The 19,005-nt window shown below is 38.2% G+C and overlaps 1 protein-coding gene across 2 annotated transcripts in view; it reads left to right on the top strand.

Annotated features, from left to right (window-relative positions):
• The window catches only part of NWD2 (NACHT and WD repeat domain containing 2), a 199,093-nt gene that overhangs the window by 64,098 nt on the left and 115,990 nt on the right, over nt 1–19,005 (top strand). The window contains exon 2 of one of the 2 annotated variants that reach the window (XM_078367399.1): nt 18,072–18,213. The exons of the other annotated variant lie outside the window; for it this stretch is intronic. Within the exon in view, the coding sequence (XP_078223525.1) occupies nt 18,207–18,213 (7 nt within the window). The 5' untranslated portion in view covers nt 18,072–18,206. The remainder of the gene's footprint in view (nt 1–18,071; nt 18,214–19,005) is intronic. 2 annotated transcript variants of the gene reach the window in all.

The following is a 19,005-nucleotide window of genomic DNA, read 5'->3' as shown; positions in this document are numbered from 1 at the left end:
TTTTGCTTAGAATTGACTTGGCTATGCGGGCTCTCTTTTGGTTCCATATGAAGTTCATGGTGGTTTTTTCCAGTTCTGTGAAGAAAGTCAATGGTAGCTTGATGGGGATAGCATTGATTCTGTAAATTACTTTGGGCAGTATAGCCATTTTCACGATATTAATTCTTCCTAACCATGAACATGGAATGTTTCTCCATCTGTTTGTGTCCTCTCTGATTTCGTTGAGCAGTGGTTTGTAGTTCTCCTTGAAGAGGTCTCTTACGTTCCTTGTGAGTTGTATTCCAAGGTATTTTATTCTTTTTGTAGCAATTGCGAATGGCAGTTCACTCTTGATTTGGCTTTCTTTAAGTCTGTTATTGGTGTAGACGAATGCTTGTGATTTTTGCACATTGATTTTATATCCTGAGACTTTGCTGAAGTTGTTTATCAGTTTCAGGAGTTTTTGGGCTGAGGCAATGGGGTCTTCTAGGTATACTATCATGTCGTCTGCAAATAGAGACAATTTGGCTTCCACCTTTCCTATTTGAATACCCTTTATTTCTTTTTCTTGCCTGATTGCTCTGGCTAGAACTTCCAGTACTATATTGAATAGGAGTGGTGAAAGAGGGAATCCTTGTCTAGTGCCAGATTTCAAAGGGAATGCTTCCAGTTTTTGCCCATTCCGTATGATATTGGCTGTTGGTTTGTCATAAATAGCTTTTATTACTTTGAGATATGTTCCATCGATACCGAGTTTATTGAGGGTTTTTAGCATAAAGGGCTGTTGAATTTTGTCAAATGCCTTCTCTGCATCAATTGAGATAATCATGTGGTTTTTGTTTTTGGTTCTGTTTATGTGGTGAATTATGTTGATAGACTTGCGTATGTAGAACCAGCCTTGCATCCCCGGGATGAATCCTACTTGATCATGATGAATAAGTTTTTGATTTGCTGTTGCAATCGGCTTGCCAATATTTTATTGAAGATTTTTGCATCTATGTTCATCATGGATATTGGCCTGAAGTTTTCTTTTCTTGTTGGGTCTCTGCCGGGTTTTGGTATCAGAATGATGTTGGTCTCATAAAATGATTTGGGAAGGATTCCCTCTTTTTGGATTGTTTGAAATAGTTTTAGAAGAAATGGTACCAGCTCTTCCTTGTGTGTCTGGTAGAATTCGGCTGTGAACCCGTCTGGACCTGGGCTTTTTTTGTGTGGTAGGCTCTTAATTGCTGCCTCAACTTCAGACCTTGTTTTTGGTCTATTCATAGTTTCAGCTTCCTCCTGGTTTAGGCTTGGGAGGACACAGGAATCCAGGAATTTATCCATTTCTTCCAGGTTTACTAGTTTATGCACATAGAGTTGTTTGTAATATTCTCTGATGATGGTTTGAATTTCTGTGGAATCTGTGGTGATTTCCCCTTTATCATTTTTTATTGCATCTATTTGGTTGTTCTCTCTTTTCTTTTTAATCAATCTGGCTAGTGGTCTGTCTATTTTGTTGATCTTTTCAAAAAACCAGCTCTTGGATTTATTGATTTTTTGAAGGGTTTTTCGTGTCTCAATCTCCTTCAGCTCAGCTCTGATCTTAGTAATTTCTTGTCTTCTGCTGGGTTTTGAGTTTTTTTGATCTTGCTCCTCTAGCTCTTTCAATTTTGACAATAGGGTGTCAATTTTGGATCTCTCCATTCTCCTCATATGGGTACTTATTGCTATATACTTTCCTCTAGAGACTGCTTTAAATGTGTCCCAGAGGTTCTGGCACGTTGTGTCTTCGTTCTCATTGGTTTTGAAGAACTTCTTTATTTCTGCCTTCATTTCATTGTTTACCCAGTCAACATTCAAGAGCCAGTTGTTCAGTTTCCATGAAGCTGTGTGAGGTTCTGGGTCTGTTTCTGAATTCTGAGTTCTAACTTGATTGCACTATGGTCTGAGAGGTTGTTTGTTATGATTTCAGTTGTTTTGCATTTGTTGAGCAGTGCTTTACTTCCAAGTATGTGGTCAATTTTAGAGTAGGTGTGATGTGGTGCTGAGAAGAATGTGTATTCTGTGGATTTGGGGTGGAGAGTTCTGTAAATGTCTATCAGGTTTGCTTGCTCCAGGTCTGAGTTCAAGCCCTGGATATCCTTGTTGATTTTTTGTCTGGTTGATCTGTCTAGTATTGACAGTGGAGTGTTAAAGTCTCCCACTATTATTGTGTGGGAGTCTAAGTCGTTTTGTAAGTCATTAAGAACTTGCCTTATGTATCTGGGTGCTCCTGCATTGGGTCCATATATGTTTAGGATCGTTAGCTCTTCTTGTTGTATCGATCCTTTTACCAGTATGTAATGGCCTTCTTTGTCTCTTTTGATCTTTGTTGCTTTAAAGTCTATTTTATCAGAGATGAGAATTGCAACTCCTGCTTTTTTTTGCTTTCCATTTGCTTGGTAAATCTTCCTCCATCCCTTTATTTTGAGCCTTTGTGTATCCTTGCATGTGAGATGGGTTTCCTGGATACAGCACACTGATGGGTTTTGGATTTTTATCCAATTTGCCAGTCTGTGTCTTTTGATTGGTGCATTTAGTCCATTTACATTTAGGGTTAATATTGTTATGTGTGAATGTGATACTGCCATTTTGATGCTAAGTGGCTGTTTTGCCTGTTAGTTGTTGTAGATTCTTCATTATGTTGATGCTCTTTAGCATTCAGTGTGATTTTAGAATGGCTGGTACTGGTTGATCCTTTCTATGTGTAGTGCCTCTTTTAGGAGCTCTTGTAAAGCAGGCCTGGTGGTGACAAAATCTCTGAGTACTTGCTTGTTCGCAAAGGATTTTATTTTTCCTTCACTTCTGAAGCTCAGTTTGGCTGGATATGAAATTCTGGGTTGAAAGTTCTTTTCTTTAAGAATGTTGAATATTGGCCCCCACTCTCTTCTGGCTTGTAGTGTTTCCACCGAGAGATCTGCTGTGAGTCTGATGGGCTTCCCTTTGTGGGTGACCCGACCTTTCTCTCTGGCTGCCCTTAGTATTCTCTCCTTTATTTCAACCCTATTGAATCTGACGATTATGTGCCTTGGGGTTGCTCTTCTTGCGGAATATCTTTGTGGTGTTCTCTGAATTTCCTGCAATTGAGTGTTGGCCTGTCTTGCTAGGTGGGGGAAATTTTCCTGGATGATGTCCTGAAGAGTATTTTCCATCTTGGATTCATTCTCTTCGTCCCCTTCTGGTACACCTATCAAACGTAGGTTAGGTCTTTTCACATAGTCCCACATTTCTTGGAGACTTTGTTCATTCCTTTTTGTGCTTTTTTCTCTAATCTTGGTTTCTCATTTTATTTCATTGAGTTGGTCTTCGACTTCAGATATTCTTTCTTCTGCTTGGTCAATTCGGCTATTGAAACTTGTGCATGCTTCGCGAAGTTCTCGTATTGTGTTTTTCAGCTCCTTTAATTCATTCATATTCCTCTCTAAGTTATCCATTCTTGTTATCATTTCCTCGAATCTTTTTTCAAGGTTCTTAGTTTCTTTGCATTGATTTAATACATGATCTTTTAGCTCACAGAAGTTTCTCATTATCCATCTTCTGAAGTCTAATTCCGTCATTTCATCGCAGTCATTCTCCGTCCAGCTTTGTTCCCTTGCTGGTGAGGAGTTTTGGTCCTTTCTAGGAGGCGAGGTGTTCTGGTTTCGGGTGTTTTCCTCCTTTTTGCGCTGGTTTCTTCCCATCTTTGTGGATTTGTCTGCTGGTCGTCTGCGTAGTTGCTGACTTTTCGATTGGGTCTCTGAGTGGACACCCTGAATGTTGATGATGAAGTATTTCTGTTGCTTGGTTTTCCTTCTACCAGTCTAGCCCCTTCGCTGTACGACTGCTGAGGTCCGCTCCAGACCCTGCTTGTCTGGGGTGCACCTCTAGCAGCTGTGGCACAGCGAGGGATGCTACCAGTTTCTTTTTCTGCTATCTTTGTCCCAGGATGGTGCCTGCCTAATGTCAGTCTTTTGGATATAGAGGGGTCAGGGAGCTGCTTGAGGAGACAGTTTGTACTTTATAGGGGCTTAATTGCTGAGCTGTGAGCTCTGTTGTTCATTCAGGGCTGTTAGGCTGCTATGTTAGATTCTGCTGCAACAGAGCTCATTAAAAAAACCCTTTTTTTTCTCAAATGCTCTGTGTTGAGGGGTTTGGGCTTTATTTTTGGATGTCCGTTGAGGTCCTGCCCAGCTAGGACGCAGACTAGCCACTGTTTGCTTGCCGAGGCTCCGCCCTGCTGTTGTGAGGCTTGCCCTGGCTCTGCTGTTCTGCTGTTCTCCGCCACGCCCTGCGGCGGAGTCTCTCTGTTGTAGCGGGTTGCCTCGGCAACAGCAGGCTGTGTCAGCAGTGGGCGTGTATCTCAGTTGGGGCGGGTTGCCTCGGTAATGGTGGCCGCCCCTCCCCCTCAGAGCGTCTCGGGCCGTCTACACGGGGCTTGTTTGAAATCGCGGTTTTGTTTGTCCCATTGGGCCAACCCTAACGCTCTGTTCCTGCAATCCCCTGGGCTGGCCCACTGTCCAAGTCTAGCTCAGTCTCAAGTCCAGCCCTCTCACGTCTCCGGTTGTCGGTTCAACAGGGCACCCAGACAAGCGTGCCCTGTGGGGAGCGCTGGGTAGGGCCGGCCGCCGCCACCCCGGCTGCCAGCTTCGCCAGGCGGAATATCTGCCTGGCGTCCCGCGTCTCCTCTTCACTTGGGAATTTCCCCGTTCCGTGGGCAACAAAGATCAGTCTGGAAATGCAGCTCAGACTCACCTCTCCGCAGACACAACGAGAACTCCAATCCTGGGTTGTTCTCACAGCGCCATCTTCGAAACATTTCGGCAGCTCCACTTCTATAGTGGCAAGTGCCATCAATGGCAGCAGACCCCAGATAAGACAGTCCTCAGGCCCTCAGTTGGGGGATTGCACAGGAGCTCTGCTGCTGAAGTGGGCAGAGTTGCTAGCATTGGCAGACCCTTGGTGGGGCAGTCCTGGGGACCCCACAGGGCACAAGTGGATCACATGTATCACAGCTCTGCTACTGGAGTGGGCAGGATCACCGGTAACTGCAGGCACTGGGCAGCCAGTCCTTGAGTCCCTGATGGAGAAGCCCCTGCAGACATTGCAGCAGCTCCACCACCATAGAAGGCCAGTGACAGTGGCAGCAGGCCCCAGACAGGCCAGTCCTAGGGCCTTTGGGAAGTGCACATGGGTATGTAGCGGTTCTGCTGGTCATTAGGCCATCAGTTCACAAGCTCTGGGCAGCACATGCCTTGGCTCCCTCTCTCTTGAAGATGGCCTTCCTGATGTACTATATCACCTGTTCCCTGGGGTACAGGCCACTGCATTGCCTCAGGTGCTTAGTTCACATCACAGCCCTCTAGCCTTCCGGATTAGGTGATGATAAGACCTCAGAAATGCAGAGATGCAGGGCCTATGTTGATATCTGCACATCTGGGGCTTCTGGGCAGGGTACATTTTAGCAGTGGCTCTCTTCTCAAAATGCAGTAGCTTGGCTTCCAGAGAATGGCTGGGAGGAGGTAGGAACTCAGCATGAGTTCTCTCCCTAAACTAGTCTCAAGACCTGTGAATACTGTAGGGCTCCCTTGAAGCTAGAATTGCAGGTGTCGTGGTAGGAATGTGGACTGCTAGGGATCTCCTGCCTTTTCTCACAATGGAGAGTCTTTCTTGGCTTTGAACCAATCCCAGGGCTCTTCACTTCCTTCTCTATGCTGCCTTCCCAAGTTCCAGTGCCTCAGAGGTGCCTCTATCACTTCTTTACTGTATGCTATTGTTTTCCCATGTATTCTGTTGTTCTCCCTAGTCATGCAGTTTGCCATGTACTTATCTACTTGTTACTTTTTTCTTTTTGTGTGTAGGAAGCACCCATACTACTCAGCTATCTTGATGATGTCTCTCAAGTTTTCCAATTGGCGAAGATTTATTTCTAGTTCACTGCCACACTGAAAATACACCTCTTTGGAGTGACAGCCTTTGCATGGTTTACCTGTTATAAACCTGTTATTTTTTTTCTTTTTCTTTCTTTTTTTAAAATTGTACTATAGATTCTGGAGTACATGCGCAGATCTTGCAGGATTGTTGCATAGGTACATACATGGCAAGGTGGTTTGCTGCCTCCATCCCCCTGTCACCTATATCCCTCCCCAAACTCTCCAACCCCTGCTGTCACACCCTTAGCACCCCCTCCACAGATCCCACAGACCCCAGTGTGTGATGATCCCCTCCCTGTGCCCATGTGTGTTCTCATTGTTCAACATCCACCTATGAGCAAGAACATGTGGTATTTGGTTTTCCGTTCTTGTGTCAGTTTGCTGAGAATGATGGTTTTCAGATTCATCCATGTCCCTACAAAGAACATGAACTCATCCTTTTTTATAGCTGTATAGTATTCCATGGTGTATATGTGCCACATTTTCCCTGTCCAGACTATCATTGATGGGCATTTTTGTTGGTTCCAGGTCTTTGCTATTGTAGACAGTGCTGCAGTGAACATACATATGCATGTGTCTTTATAATAGAACAATTTATAATCCTTTGGGTATATCCAGTAATGGGATTGCTGGGTCTATTTCTAGATCCTTGAGGAATCACCACACTTTCTTCCACAATGGTTGAACTAATTTATACTCCCACCAGCAGTGTAAAAGTCTTCCTTTTTCTCCACATCCTCTCCAGCATCTGTTGTCTCCTGATTTTTTAATGTTTGCCATTCTAACTGGTGTGAGATGATATCTCAACGTGGTTTTGATTTGCATTTCTCTGATGACCAGTGATGATAAACATTTTTTCATATGTTTATTGGCCTCATAAATGTGACCAAATCTAAAGCTGTCCTCAGATCTCTTATTTTCCAAGATTTCTGCTTTCACTGTGCCTTTGGCCTGTTTGCATGTTGTTTAGTTTTACTCTAGCTATGCAACACATTTAAAAAGATAGATTTTAAAATATTTTGTGCTAAATTTCCATTGTTTTTGGTGTGATGTTTGTGCAAATTTATTTTCCTCAGAAGTACTAGAAATGAAAATATAACATTATCTTTTAGAACTTGCCCCTTTTTCCCTAAAATGTATTCAGGTTTAGAAATAACACAGTGAATTTTTACTGAAAACTTCTAAGTTTTGGATAAATGTATAGGAAAAAACTAAATTTGTTTTTTTCTTTATTACACTGACCAGAACCTCCAGTAAAATATTGAATAGAAATTTTGAGGAGGTGTTGTCAGTTGTAAGTGGGAAATGTTGCCTCACATCTTGAAGTATGGTGCTAGCTGTGGGGATTTTTGAAGATGCTATTTATCAAGTTGAGGAAGTTCCTTTCTGTTCCTTGTTGCTGAGTTGTTTTTTGTTGTTGTTGTTGTTGTTGTTGTTTGTTTGTTTTTAAGATAGAGTCTGGCTCTGTCACCCAGGCTGGAGGTAAGTGGTGTGATCTCAGCTCACTGCAACTTCTGCCTTCTGGGTTCAAGTGATTCTCCTACCTCAGCCTCCGAAGTAGCTGGGATTACAGGCACCTGCCACCTTGCTCAGCTAATTTTTGTATTTTCAGTAGAGATGAGATTTCACTGTGTTAGCCAGGATGGTCTCAGTCTCCTGACCTTGTGATCTGCCCACCTTGGCCTCACTAAGTGCTGAGATTACAGACATGAGCCACTGTGCCCAGCTGTTGCTGAGTTTTTATCCTGAAAAGGTATTTGATTTCATTAAATGCTTTTTCTACATTAATTGAGCAATCATATAATTATGTTCTTTCCCCTATTAGTATGGTATATTCTATTAATTGATTTACAAACATTAAAGTGACATTGCATTTCTGCAATAAATCCCACTTGATTGTAGTAGTTATGCAGCTAGACTTAGTTTACTAATAGTTTAAGGACTTTGCATGTGTATTCATGAAAGATATATTGGTTGGTAGTTTTCGTTTTGTGTCTTTTTCTTTTGAGGTCCGTCTGGTTTTGGGTGTCAGATAATATAGACTTATAGAATAAGTTGCATATTCCTTATTTTCTCAAAGGTTTGCAAATAATTAATTTTGTCTTTAAATATTTATATAATTTACCAGTTATATACTCTGGGCCTGAGATTTTCTTTATGGAGAGATTTTAGTAACCAAATGATTTTACTTGTTACAGATATATTCATATTATCTTTCTTCCTGAGTCAGTTTTACTAATATGTGTGTTCCTAGGAATTTGTTCATCTAAGTTATTTGGTTTTCTGTTCTTGTGTCAGTTTGCTGAGAATGATGTATGTATTCCCTTATGTATTAGAAATGAAGTTGTTGTTCACCATAAGGTATAGTATACCCAAAATTTTTTTAACTTCTGTAGGCTCAGTAGTGGTAGCTTCTGTTTCATTCCGGATTTTGATGGCTTGTTTTCCTTCATTTTTGTCTTGGTCAACCTCGCTGACAGTTGATAATTTTACTGATCTTTCAAAAAACCAACTTTTTACTTTACTGATTTTTCTCTGAGTTTTCTTTTATTTTTCATTGATTTATACTATAACCCTTATTTCCTTCCTTAAGTTTGTTTTGGGTTCAGTTTGTTTAAATTTTCTAGTTTCTTAAGGTGGAATTTACTTTGCTGATTTTAACTTTTTCTGTTACAGGCGTTCAAAGACATACATTTTATTCTAACCACTGCTTTAGCTGCATTTCATAGCTTTTAACATGTGCTTTTATTTTATTTCAACACATTTTGTTTTCCTTTGTGCATTTTTGATGCATGAATAATAATATCAAACATTTATTAATATATTAGAATATTCATATGTTAGAGTACGTTATTCAATTTCCAAATACCTGGAAGTTCCCCAAAATGCATCTTGTTGATTTCTAACTTAATTCTGCTGTAGTTGGAGATCGTATGTATTATGATTGCAGTTAAACTTATGAGGCTTGCTTTTACATCTAAAGTGTGTCTCATATTTAGTCGGATATTGTTTTGTTATCTAGTCTGGCAATTCCTTCTTTCCATTTGAATATTTATTCTATTTTTATTTGAAGTATTTATTGATAGCATGGATTTATTTCTGCCATTTTGCTATTTTCTACATATCTTATGTTGGTTTTCTTCATTTGTTCCCACTTGACTCTCTTCTTTGTTTAGTAGATATTTTAGTATATCATTTTAATTATATTTTCTTTATTTTTCAGGTTATATTTTTTAGTGCTCTGGGGATTACAAAATATTCTTATCACATTTTAGATGAATACTAACTCAATAATATTAAAGCAATACTACTAACATATTCTAGTCTAGCATATGACCTATCATGGGAAATGTCCATGAGCACCAGGAAAGAATGGCGTTCTGCCCTCTTGGGGTGGATTGTTCTACAAATGCCAGGTCAAATTGCTTGATAGTGGTGTGCAAGTCTTTACCCCCTTTTGGTTTTTCTATTTAGTTATTTCATCAATTACTGAGAATAGTATTTGAGTTGTCAGCTGTTGGAATATCTATTTCTTCTTTTAATTCTGCCAGCTTTTCCGTTATCTATTTTAGGGTATTGTTTATGAGTGTGTATACATTTATAATTGTTATGGTTTTTTCCTTCTAGTAATATTTCTTAAAGCCTATTTTGTCTGATCTGCTTTTGGTTTACCGCATGTTATATTTTCTATCCTTTTACTTTCAACCTGTTTGTGTTTTTGGATCTAAACTGTGTCTCTTATATTCAATTGGATATTGTTTTTTTATCTAGTCTGGCAATTTCTTCTTTCCATTTGAATATTTATTCTATTTTTATTTGAAGAATTTATTGATAGCTTGGATTTATTTCTGCCATTTGCTATTTTCTATGTTGGTTTTCTTAATTTGTTCCCCCTTGACTCTCTTCTTTGTTAAATAGATATTTTAGTATATCATTTTAATTAAATTTATTTTACAGATTATATTCTTGGTGCTCTGGGGATTATAAACTATTTATTAATTTGTCACACTTTAGATGAATACTAACTTAATTTTGTTAAATCAAACATACTTTGCACTGGTACAGTTCTATTTTTCTTCTGTCTCCTATGTTTTATTATTGTCATATATGTATTATGTGTATATTAAAACCCAAAGATACAGTGTTACTGGTTTTTACAATCTTATATCTTATCACTAAATGTAGAAAGAAAAAGATATACTTACACAGTCTTTTATACACAGTTACATATTTACCTTTTTCAGTACACTTTATTTCTTTGTATGGATAAATTTTCATGTCTAATGTCATTTCCTTTAAGCTTCAAAGAATTTCTTTAGTATAGTCTATAATGGAAATCTGCTAGTATCAGCTTTTCTCAGCCTTTTCAAATTTGTTAATGTAAGTATTTTGCTTTTTTAACAAAAAACATTTTTTTGAATATAGAATGATTGGTTGATTCTTTTTATCAGTACCTTTTTCAGATTATGTTGTTCTGTTGCCTTCTGGCTTCTACTCCTTCTGATGAGAAGTCAGCTATTAATTGTAATGTTGTTCCCATATATGTGATAATTTGTTTATCTCTTGGTGTTAAGATTTTCTCTTGATCTTTTGTTTTAACAGTTTGACTATATGTGTCTAAGTGCAGATTATTTGTGTTTATCCTAGTTGGGTTCTTGAACTTCTTGGATGTATAGACTAATGTCTTAAAATTGGGACATTTTCATGGTTATTTATTTAAATTTTATTCTTTTCTCTTCATTTTCTCCTTCTGGGACTCACTTTACATATATATTAGTTTGAATGTTGATGTTCTACAGGTGTCTTGGGGCTCAGTTCATTTTCCATGTTCTTTAAACACGGTTAACTTAATTTCCTTGATTATAATAGCTGCTTTCAAGTTTTCATCAGCTAAATATAACATCGGAACTCACTCAGACAATTTCTGTTGACATTTTTTTCTGTGTCACATTTTTCTCTCCTCTATTCCTCTCTTAAATCTTCCTTGAAAATTGGACATTTTAGATGATATGACAACCCTAGATCCTGATTTTTCACCTCTGAGTGATGTTTTTTAGTTTGTTTCTTTTACTGTTTTTTTGTTTGGTAACTTACCTGGACTAAATCTATGGAATTTACTCCTCACAATGTGTGCTGTTGATGTCTCTTCACAGTTATTTAATTACTGTAATTAAATTTTTTATTACTGTTTTTAAGCCTGACTTATGGGTTACCCACTTGTCTGTGTAGTTTAATATTTGTCAGCGATTTATCAAAATTTCTTCTCAAATGCCTCAAACCAGTAAGGCTTTTATTGTAACTGTGGATCTGTATGGTTTGGGGAACACATTCAAAGTTTAGGCAGTATTTAAATCTGTTACAGCTTCTACTTTCCATCAGGTCTTTTCATGTTTCTGCTCCTTACGTAAACAGGCTCAGAGTCAGCCAGGAATATGTGAATAGCTTTCAGTCTTTCTTAAGTTTGTGTATAGCCTTTCCACCACAGGAATTTTTGGAGAGCTTATTCAGGCCCTCAATGGCTATTTATTTCCTTGATGTCCTTGTTACATTTGGATGAAGCCATAGGCTAGCTCAGCCACTGGGTTTACCCATTTGTCTACTTCTGAGACCACTGCTGCTACTAACAATACTGGTAGGCATGGATTTTTTCCAAGTTCAGCTCCTAATCAAGTGAGACTTCTCTGGCAATGATGTTAATGGTTATAGCTTGACTTTGAGCTGTGGTGTGGAGTTTTGGTTCGGGGTAAAGGAGAAGGGAAGAATGCCCGTAGACTCCTACTGTTTTTACCCAAACTTTAGTGATTATTCATGAATAATCACTTCTCCATTTGTTACATGCCTTTGGTCTTTGGCTGATTGACAGTTTTAAAGTGATTATTTTGACAATTTTGTCAAGTTTGATTATTGCTTATTAGGAAGAAGATCCACTAAGCACCTGACAATGCCATACTCTATCATGTATTTTATAATGTCACCTCAGACTCACACATGATGGTTAATGCTGTCAACATAGTCAACTATTACTTGAAAGTGACATTAAATTTTGATTTATGTTCACTTTAGGTGGACATGTGAATTTTTTAGTTTGAGTTAGTTAATGTTTTTATTATGATGCCATTGATTTGCTCATTCATTTATTGAGTACTAATTGTGCTCTGGGATCTGCTCTAATTTCTAAGATGTAAAAATGTATGAGAAAATCCCTGCCTTCCATTCAGTCTACAGGGGGAGGCAAACTAAAACTAATAATTATAGTAAGTTCCAATACATTCCAATACAGGATGTTAAATAGAGCTGAAGAGAGTGCTAGAAAAACCATGCCTGTCTATAGCAGTAGTTCACAAACTGTGCTGCCATTGATTGGTATTCAGAAGGGTAGGAGTCAGCAAAGTGGGGACAATAGATAGGAGCTTCTTCTTAAGCTAAATTAGACAAAATGATAATTTATGTATCACTGACATAATTATAGTGATAGAAGCATTTCATTTGTAAATATTTTTGAAAATTCTTAAATACTATATCAATTTAACACATCATACTTTTACAAAGATATTATTCTTTTAACTCAAGCATTAAAAGAAAAACAGACCAATGGAACAGAAGAAGGCCTGGGAGGCAATGCCACACGTCTACAACCATCTGATCTTTGACAAACCTCACAAAAACAAGCAATGGGGAAAGGATTCCCTGTTTAATAAATGGTGTTGGGAAAACTGGCTAGCCATGTGCAGAAACCAGAAACTGGACCCCTTCCTGACACCTTACACTAAAATTAACTCCAGATGGACTAAAGACTTAAACATAAGACCTAACACCATAAAAACCCTAGAAGAAAACCTAGGCAAAACCATCCAGAACATAGGCATAGGCAAGGGCTTCATGACTAAAACACCAAAAGCATTGGCAACAAAAGCCAGAATAGACACATGGGGCCTAATTAAACTCCAGAGCTTCTGCACAGCAAAAGAAACAATCATTAGAGTGAAATGGCAACCAACAGAATGGGAAGAAGTTTTTGCAATCTACCCATCTGACAAAGGTCAAATATCCAGCATCTGCAAAGAACTAAAACAGATTTACAAGAAAAAACAAACAAGCCCATTCAGAAGTGGGCAAAGGATATGAACAGACACTTTACAAAAGGACATATATGAGGCCAACAAACATATGAAAAAATGCTCATCATCACTGGCCATTAGTGAAATGCAAATCAAAAGTACATTGAGATACCATCTCACACCAGTTAGATTGGCGATCATTAAAAAATCTGGAGAAAATAGTTGCTGGAGAGGATGTGGAGAAATAGCAACACATTTACACTGTTGGTGGAAGTGTAAATTAGTTCAACCATTGTGAAAGACAGTGTGGCAATTCCTCAAGGACCTAGAAACAGAAATTCCATTTGACCCAGCAATACCATTACTGGGTATATATCCAAAGGATTATAAATCATTCTGTCATAAGGACACATGCACACAAATGTTCATTGCAGCACTGTTTACGATAGCAAAGACTTGGAACCAACCCAAATGCCCATCGAAGATAGACTGGACAGGGAAAATGTGGCACATATATACCATGGAATACTATGCAGCCATAAAAAATGATGAGTTCATGTCCTTTGTAGGGACATGGTTGAACCTGAAAACCATCATTCTCAGCAAACTGACACAAGAACAGAAAGTCAAACACTGCATGTTCTCATTCATAGGTGGGTGTTGAATAATGAGAACACATGGACACAGGGAGGGGAGCATCACACACTGGGGTCTGTTGGGGGGAACAAGGGGAGGTACAGCAGGGGGTGGGGAGGTGGGGAGGGATAACATGGGGAGAAATGTCAGATATAGGTGATGGGGAGGAAGGCAGCAAGCCACATTGCCATGTATGTACCTATGCAACACTCTTGCATGTTCTTCACATGTACCCCAGTACCTAAAACACAATAAAATATATATTTAAAAAAGAAAAAGAAAATATTTTGTTAATACCTAGACTACAGGTATTATTTTTAAATAATTTTTAAATTAATTTCAACGTTTTAAAATTTTTAAATAATTTAAAATTTAAATTTAAAAAATTTAAAAAATTTTAAATAAATTTTAAAATAATTTCAACTTTCATTTTGGATTCAGGGGACACATGTGGCAGGTTTGTTACTGATGCTGAGGTTTGTGATACTATTGATCCCATCACCCCATTACTGAGCATAGTACCCAATAGTTAGTTTTGTAACCCTTAATACTCTTCCTACCTTGCCCACAGAAGTCCCCAGTTTTTATTGTTGCCATGTTTATATCCATGAATAACCAGTGTTTATCTCTCACTTATAAGTGAGAGTATGCACTATTTGGTTTCCTGTTCCTGTGTTAATTCACATAGAATAATGATATCTAGCTTTATCCATGTTGCTGCAAAGGACATGATTTTATTATATTTTATGGCTGCATAGTATTCCATGTGCCATATTTTCTTTATCCAATCCACCATTGAAGGGCACCCAGGCTAATTCTACCTCTTTGCTATAGTGAATAGTGCAGTGATGAAAATGCAATTGTATCTGTATTTTTGCTAGAATAATTTATGTTCTTTTGGATATATACCCAGTCATGGGATTGCTGTGTCAAATAGTAGCTCTATTTTAAATTTTTTGAGAAATTTTCAAACTGCTTTCCACAGTGGCTAAACTGATTTACATTTGCACCAACAGTATGTAAGCATTCTCTTTTCAGCTCAGCCTTACCAGCAACTGATGTTTTTTGACTTTGAAATTATAGCCACCCTGACTGGTGGTTTTAATTTGCATTTCTTTGGTGACTAGTGATGTGTGGAATTCTTTTTCATGTTAGGCCATTTGTATGTCTTCTTTTGAAAAGTACCTCTTCATGTCTTTTTCCCATTTTTTACTAGGTTTATTTGTATTTTGCTTGTTGATTCATTTAAGCTTCTTAGAGATTCTGGATATCAGACATTTTTCAGATGCATAGTTTGAATATTTCATTCTTCAGGTTGTCTCTATACTGTTGATAGTTTCTTATGCTGTGCAGGAGATCTTTTATTTAATTAGGTCCCACTTGTCAATTTTTGTTTTCTTTGCAGTTGCTTTTGAGTACTTAAATAAATTCTTGCCCAAGGCAAATGTCCAGAATAGTTTTTCTTAGGTTTTCTTTTGGCATTATTATAGGTAAAGATCTTATATGTAAATCTTTATTAATCTATCTTGAATCAATTTTTATGTATAGTGAAAGATAAGGGTCCAGTTTCATTCTTCTGCGTATGGCTAAATAGCTATCCCAGTCCCATTTTTTGAATAGAGGGTCCATTCCCACAATGCCTATTTTGTCAACTTTGTTGAAGATCACATAGCTGTAGGCGTGCAGCTTTATTTCTGCATTCTCCATTCTGTTTTGTTGGTTCATGTGTCGGTTTTTGTACCAGTACCATGCTGTTTGGGTTACTGTAGCTTTATAGTATAGTTTGAAGTCAGGTAATGTGATTCCTCCAGCTTTGTTGTTTTTGCTTAGGATTGCTTTGGCTATTCAGGCTCTTTTCTGGTTCTGTATGAATTCTAGAATAGTTTTTTTCTAGTTCTGTGAAAAATGACCTTGGTAGTTTGATAGGTATACTGTTGAATTTGTAGATTGCTTTGGGCAGCATGGGCATTTTAATGATATTGTATTCTTCCAATCCATGAGCAGGGGATGTTTTTCCATTTGTTTGTGTCATCGGTGATTTCTTTTATCAGTGTTCTGCAGTTCTCCTTGCAGAGGTCTTTCATCTGATAGGAACTTCAGAGCATGGAAAGCAGTCTGTGTGAGGGCAAAGCTCATGATCACATAATATCAGAAAACTCAGACTTTAGAGGGTACATGTTGATTAGCAGTAGAAGACAGAACTTAGCTAGAAGATATATTTACACTTGCTAAGCATTCCAGACTTTACCCTCTGGACCACAAGATGCCAGCAAGGTCTTTAATAATCAAATTACTTTTTATTTTTATTTTGTCTTGGCATTTATTGCTGGCAGCTCTGTGAGAGACAGATTACCAGTCAAGCAAATAGACTTTTTGCTTCTTGAAAGTTGAGAGAAGGTGAGTGTGAAAAAGAGTGACCAAATTAATAAACTGTTTATGATATAAAATTGACAAGATTTACTCACATTGAAATAAGGAAGAATGTAGGTAGCTAGATGAGTACAGAGGAATTATCTGAGGGCCATAGAGAGGAGCTCTTGGGGAGCTGCCAAACAAGAAATTAACCTAAACACAACCCCAGAAGTCAAAGAAGCTGTCCATATGAATCATTAACTAAGAGGGTAGGTAAAGAGAAAATCCAGGCAAGAGCAAATGTACAGAGACCTTGGAAATCATGCTAACAAGACAATTTTAGCAGAGGATCTATAGTGGATTCTAAGCAGATTTTCTGAGCTGCAAAGAACATGGGGAAAGTGAATTTGGGCACACTGGCTCATGCCTGTAATCCCAACACCTTGGGAGGCCAAGGTAGGCAGATCACATGAGGTCAGGAATTCGAGTCCAGCCTGGCCAACATGGTGAAACCTTGTTTCTACTAATAATACAAACGTTAGGCAGGCATGGTGGTGCACACCTATAATCCCAGCTACTAGGGAGGCTGAGGCATGAGAATTGCTTGAACTTGGGAGGTGGCAGTTGCAGTGAGCCGAGATCATGCCACTGTACTTTCAGCCTGGAAAACAGAGTGAAACAGTGTCTCAAAAAAAACAGAAAGGAAAAAAGAAAAAAATGACTAAAGTTCATGCCTTTAGCTTGTGTGAAGCTGGAGCTGTGTGAAGCTCCAATCTAGCATGGTCCTTTCAGCACTCTTTTATCTTTAGTAAAAATTTGAAATTAATCTAAACCCCTGTTGAAGTGAAATCAAGATATAAGGGGAATGGTGTTGATTATTAATTCTCTCCCAACTAATGTACTGCCTGTGAGTGACTCAGACACTGCACAGAGACCTTCATTAACTCTGAAATCACCAAGGAATCATTCAGAAAGCAGCTCCTTAAATACCTAATACTTAGTACTGCCAAAGTGTCAATGCACCTTTTCAAAGCATTAGGGAACTGGGCAGATACAAATAGATGCGATGACGATGTATAAAACATAAATTAAGACATACTTCATCTTTGATTTACACTGTTTAAAGAAGGCCTTTTTAAAGTGTGAGATTCTGTGTGAATTTCCTGTCCATGACATTCTAATATTTTTAATTGTGAACCATCCAGATTTGCTCTTGGTATGAATCAAATTTTTTATTTAATTAAGCCAGCTTATCTGTCACTCATCATAATTAATCCATTCCTATCTAATTACTTTTTCATTTCCAGAACCAATCATCATATATTAATACAAATACAGGAAAATCAGAGTCAAGTTTTAATATAAATAAGAGCACAGAATGCCCATTGCATATGGGCATTCTCCACCTATTTAGAAAGGCTCAAAATAACTGAGTTGATATTCTGTCACAAACACAGAAACCAGAAAAGAAATATTTCAGTTCATTCATTTACCTCATGACACCAACTACCTGAATACCATCATTTCCCAAAATTTCACAGTCTTGCTTTTATTAAACCATCCAATGATGAATTATAATGTAGGAGGCCTTTCTGTTTCTGGAGGCAGTTGAAGGGAAACCATGCCTGTAGTTCATTTTTGTTGCTGGAGCATATGTGGCTTTTTTCATTGACTCATTTATTAATTGAGCAAGACTCCAATCATTGGAGATGCAACCATGAATGAGGCAAAAGAAGGATCCACCTCCCTTTGAGCTTAAATTTCAGTGAGGGAGGCAGACAATAAACAGACAACAACAATGATGAGTAACCCACAAAGAATTAAGGTGGTAGAGGGTGATTCAGTGACTTCTATAGGTGGAGTGCTCAGAGAAGGCCTCTCTGAGGAGGTGTCATTAAAGCTGACAGTTGAATGACAAGAGGTGCCATGAGATGATCACAAGTCTAAGCATTTCAGGATAACATCACAGCTAAAGCAAAGGCCCTTGAGTTGGAATACAATCTAGAAATCAAGTGAAGGGCAGTGCTGCTGCAGGGACATAAACAGGAAAGTAGTAAGAGATGAACTTAGGGAGAAAGAAAACCCTCAATGTAAGGAGTGTGCATTTCATTCCAAGGTTCGTGAAGAGCTGATGGGGGTTTTAAACAAAGTGGTGATGTCATCTGATTTACATTTTGGAAAAATCAGTCTGCTTGCTCCATGGAGAATGAACCAAAGAGGCCAAGCATAAAAACAGGGAGATGGAGTCTGGATGAAAGGTGAGTATAGCTTGCATCTGGTAGCATAAGGGACAGAAGTAGATTAACTCAGGATTTGTTTAGTGGTAGAGTGAGAGAAGTTATTGATATGTTGGCTTGTGGAGGGCGTATTATAGAAAGAAAAGAATCCATCAAGGGTAATTCAGTTTTTTATATCATAATCTTTAGAACCTTAACATCGCTTAGTCATTTCATGTATTTATTCCATCGGTCATTGCAAAGGTTGATTCTTTTCACAGTTGCGCATTTCTGAGGTTAGAGCAAACTATGTTATAGATTCAAACTATGGCTTTCTAGATTCAAATCTGAGCTTTCTAATTTAGTCACCACATGCTCTTGAGTGAGTTTTCTAACCCCTCTGCCCTTTAGTTTCCTTGCCTTAAAAACATGGTAATAATGTTACCTATTTCAAAGGGTTGTGGTCAGAAGTGACAAAGAAATGCAAAAAGAAGTACTTAGCACCCGACTGGACTGCAGGAAGCACTCACTAAACGTTAGAAATTACGTGCTATAGCAAAAGAATTTATTAACAGAGTAAGCAGACAACCTACAGAATGGAGTAAAATATTCACAAACTATGCATCCAACAAGGATCTAATATCCAGAATCTATAAGAAACTTAAACAAATCAAGCAAAAAACCAAATAACCCCACTACAGATAGACAAAGACATGAGCAGACACTCCTTAAAAGAAGACATACAAGTGGCCAAAAAACATGAAAAAATGCTCATCATCACTAATCAGAGAAATGCAAACCAAAACCACAGCGAGACAGTATCACACCAGTCAG

Source organism: Callithrix jacchus, chromosome 3 (genome assembly GCF_049354715.1).
Source record: "Callithrix jacchus isolate 240 chromosome 3, calJac240_pri, whole genome shotgun sequence".
NCBI classification, from domain to species: domain Eukaryota; kingdom Metazoa; phylum Chordata; class Mammalia; order Primates; family Cebidae; genus Callithrix; species Callithrix jacchus.
The sequence above is the reverse complement of the archived record's forward strand: the minus strand, read 5'-3'. Positions and strand labels throughout refer to the sequence as shown.